General features: G+C 40.3%; 1 protein-coding gene across 1 annotated transcript; it reads left to right on the top strand.

Annotated features, from left to right (window-relative positions):
* Positions 1–754: 754 nt before the first annotated feature.
* LOC141589843 (uncharacterized) lies at positions 755–2,053 on the top strand. The gene has a single exon (XM_074410465.1). The coding sequence runs from the start codon at positions 755–757 to the stop codon at positions 2,051–2,053; it is 1,299 nt and encodes a 432-aa protein (XP_074266566.1).
* The last annotated feature ends 1,890 nt before the right edge of the window (positions 2,054–3,943 follow it).

Genomic DNA, 3,943 nt, shown 5'->3' with positions numbered 1-3,943 from the left:
TAAGGGTAGATCATTAAGGAACCTAAAAAGTATCATTGATGAATATTGTGAAGCATCGGGACAACTTATAAATGAAGAAAAATCGGGCATTATATTTAGCCCTTACACAAAACTCAGAAAAGTTAGATCATGCCTCAAGATTTTCAAGGTAAAGCATAATAAGGGTTTTGGGAAGTATTTAGGTATGCCAACGGATTTTCAAGCTTCCAAAAGGGATATCTTCAAGGGCCTTATTGAAAATGTGGCAAGACGTATCTCTTCTTGGAATGGTGTCTTTCTGTCACCAGCTGGACGTTTGACTCTGATCTCTTCTGTCTTATCAAACCTCACAAATTACTTTCTATCGGTATTTAAAATACCGGTAAGTGTGTCCAACAAGATTAATTATATGTTGGCACATTTTTGGTGGGCAGGATGTAGATCAGATAGGGCGCTTCACTGGTGTAGTAGAAATGTCACCAGTCTGCCTAAAAGTAAGGGTGGTTTAGGCATTCGCAATATCAAATGCATGAACAAGGCACTTCTAGCAAAGCACGCATGGAGATTACTTTCAGATGATGATTCTCTTTTTGGGAAAGTGTTTAAAAACAAGGTCCTTGGAAGGACACCTGGTTCACGAGTTGTCGAACGGAAAAGTGGGTCAAATGAGTCATGAGGGGTTAAAAGTATCAAATATGGGCTCCGGCTGATCCTGGGAAACTTTGGGTGGAAACCGGGTTTCAACTCAAATTTAAACGTCTGGGAGGAGAACTGGATGGATGGAACCAAACCTGAACCAAAAGAGTGCCTTCTAAGTCCGGAATTTGGCTTCCTAAAGGACTTACGTATTAAAGATCTATGCCTAAATGAGGGAGGTTGGAATGAAGGCTTGGTTAAGATGCTTTTCACGGAGGATAGTGTAAATAAGATCCTGGCCATCCCGCTTAGCGAAACACAATCCGAGGACAAAGTGTTCTGGCCGCATACTGGGTCGGGGGTCTATTCGGTCAAGAGTGGTTATGGAATTGAATTTGAAAGTTTTTTTGACCAATTTGGAACAGAAAGGGATAAAGTTAGAATCAGCGAACAAGGGAGGCTCTTTTGTAAAACAAAACTATGGAGGTTACCAGGTCCGAGCACTTGGAAAATCTTTTTATGGAAGATCATTTCTAATTCTTTGCCTGTTGGCGAAGAATTCGAGAGGCGTGGTTTAACATGGGATCATCAATGTGTCTTATGTACAGGAGAGGTACCACAGATGGAATCGTTGGAGCACCTGTTTAGAGATTGGGAGGTTAGTGCGCGTCTGTGGGCCGGATCACCCCTTGGTATTCGATCGGATACCATCAGGTCTCTTAAGTTGGGGGATTGGGTGATAAATTGGATAAAATATTTGGAACGTAGTGATAGAGATGGTCTGAGCGTTCTACGATTTGTGGCGATGCTTTCTGCTATATGGAATATGCGTAACAATATTCTGTTTCGGGGCGAGAGGCTTCCGCCTTCTATATTCTACAGATGCTGGAAATCCATGGTAAGTTTAGCAAAAAGTGCCTGTAGTAAAAAGGAAAAAGATAAGTTAAATGCCAGTTGGGATGTTGAAGGAAATGAGGGAAGATGCGTAGAGTTTAAGGCGATTAAGGAGGGTCAGCCCGTCTATCTGGTTAATAGTGGGAATGGGTGTCATATGAAGTGGATTATGGTTGATGCTGGTTGGGACATCTCGAGGTTGGCTTCTTTTGGGTGGTGTCTCCAAAATGAGGAAGGGATTATTGAGTATGAAGGCAAGGCCAAAGGGAGGGCGGAAAACCCCTTACAAGCCGAAACGAAGGGGTTTAAAATGGCTCTGGAGTGGGCTCGGATGAAAGGAATTCTACACCTGGAAATATCTTCGGACTACCTTCAACTGGTGAATCAACTTGCGGGTTTAGGGAGTGTGCATCACTATATTGGAAGATTCGTGGAGGAAATTATGGAGCTATCATCGTACTTTCATTGCTTATGTGTAAGTTTTGTACTTAGGGATCTGAATTGCAGGGCACACAAGCTTGCGGAAGAAGCTAGGACGATATAGGAATCTTTCTTGCCAGTTGCCAAAAAAAAAAAAAAAAAAAAAAAAAAAAAAAAAAAAAGTTGGGGTAGGATGGGTTGCTTTCACAGAATCTGGAGTCAAATTCTTTGAAATTAGTAAGGCAATCAAAGCTGAATCTACAATGCAAGCGGAAGCTTTAGGACTCCAGGATGTGATTTACTGGCAAGAGATAAAGGCTTGTGGCATTTGGAAGTCTCTTCAGACTGCCTCCCTTTAATTGTGTTTTTTGCAGGGATCGAGCGAGCTCACCGCCTCACTAAGGATATCCTTGCGGACATCATCTCCCTTAGCGCTATGTTCCATTGCGTGTCTTTTAGTTTTATTCCTAGGTCGTTGAATAATTTAGCGCATAGTCTTGCTTGTAAGGCTATGCTTAGCTAGGACATCTTTATTTACAGCTGCTAAAAAAAACATAGAGTTTTCCTTATTTCATTGACTATGAAAAACCCACCAACCTTATCATACTTGTAATTGCACTTTTATCGCTCTTTTTTTTTGTGTCGTGACGATGTAAAAATATTTAGTGCAACGAAGTATTATTTTTCTTATACCATCAAAAGTTTGGGTCCACGACCTTCAAATAAATATGACGCTATAAAATATAGGGAGTAATAATAGATACTCCCTCTGTTCAAATCATTTTATTTATCCTTTTTGTGACACCCTTGATATTTAGCGTTATCTAATTACTTAAATGCGTAATTTCTACAGAATAACTGGTAGGATATGTTTGTAAATGGTTCAACTAGTCCAAAAACCTGCAATTTCAAAAAAATTTTCTAACTAAACCATTCACAACCAATTCCAACTCAAGAAGAGTGTCAAAAGCCCTGCAACAACTGATAAACTAATTTACATACATAGCTTAAGACGCGGAAATATAAAGATACAACCCAAAAATAGAAAGGGAGACATATGTCCCTTCAAATTATATACAAACCAAAAGTGTAAAAGGTTTACTAATAAAATAGCCAAAACTAGGTCCAAGGTTCCTTGCTCACTAGCCGTCTGTGACCCCAACTAAGCATCAACAACTCACAATCGCATTTTATACAAACACGAAAGCCACAATTCAGTGGGGAGTAACTTCGAGTTCTCCCAGCCACGAATCGTCAAAATTAATGTAACATGTAATGCAACATGTAAACAATTTGATAAACCATTTACTTATCATGTATTCTAACAAATGACCCCTAACTGACCAAACTAAACTATCATGTGAATCATATAATTCAAGTAGTAATCCAAACTTTATCAACTGTAACCGGCTTACATCTCACCTATTACAGTTCATAAAATCACCATACAAGAAAGGGCAATATATCAAAGACAGGCATAAGTTCTTAGCACCGTCAATAGTCACTTTGTAACTCAAGTCTATACCACGAGGTAGGGAAGGTAATCGAACCGGTATCTTGGCTCAGCGGTTACTATTAAGAAAACATGGCCAAGAGACAACACAACCCTAGCCTAAAATCTGCGCAGACCTAGACATGCGGATACACACCACCGCACCCAAGACTCACAACTTTTTTTAAAACAAAGTGAAGTGAGTACCCTAAGGACACCACCGAAGGGTCGGCTAGTACTTAAGTCGACCCCATACTATCAAAATTAGTACCCGAGGTCATGCCCCAACTTGGATAAACATCCACTAGTCAGGAACACAAAGGCTATCAAGCAGTGAACATATACTCGTCAGAGACTATAAAGACCTATCTATGATGAAGGCCGAAATACTCACCTAGGACCTAGTCACAGCTAGTCCCAGCTTGAATATTTTAGCCCACACCACCCAAAACTCACCACACAAGTCAAGTAAGACACCCACTTAACCTTAAGAGGGCAAAAGTCCTACTTACCAACCTAAAT

This window comes from Silene latifolia, chromosome 7, assembly GCF_048544455.1.
Source record: "Silene latifolia isolate original U9 population chromosome 7, ASM4854445v1, whole genome shotgun sequence".
Taxonomy (NCBI): domain Eukaryota; kingdom Viridiplantae; phylum Streptophyta; class Magnoliopsida; order Caryophyllales; family Caryophyllaceae; genus Silene; species Silene latifolia.
This window is presented reverse-complemented; position numbering and strand designations above follow the sequence as displayed.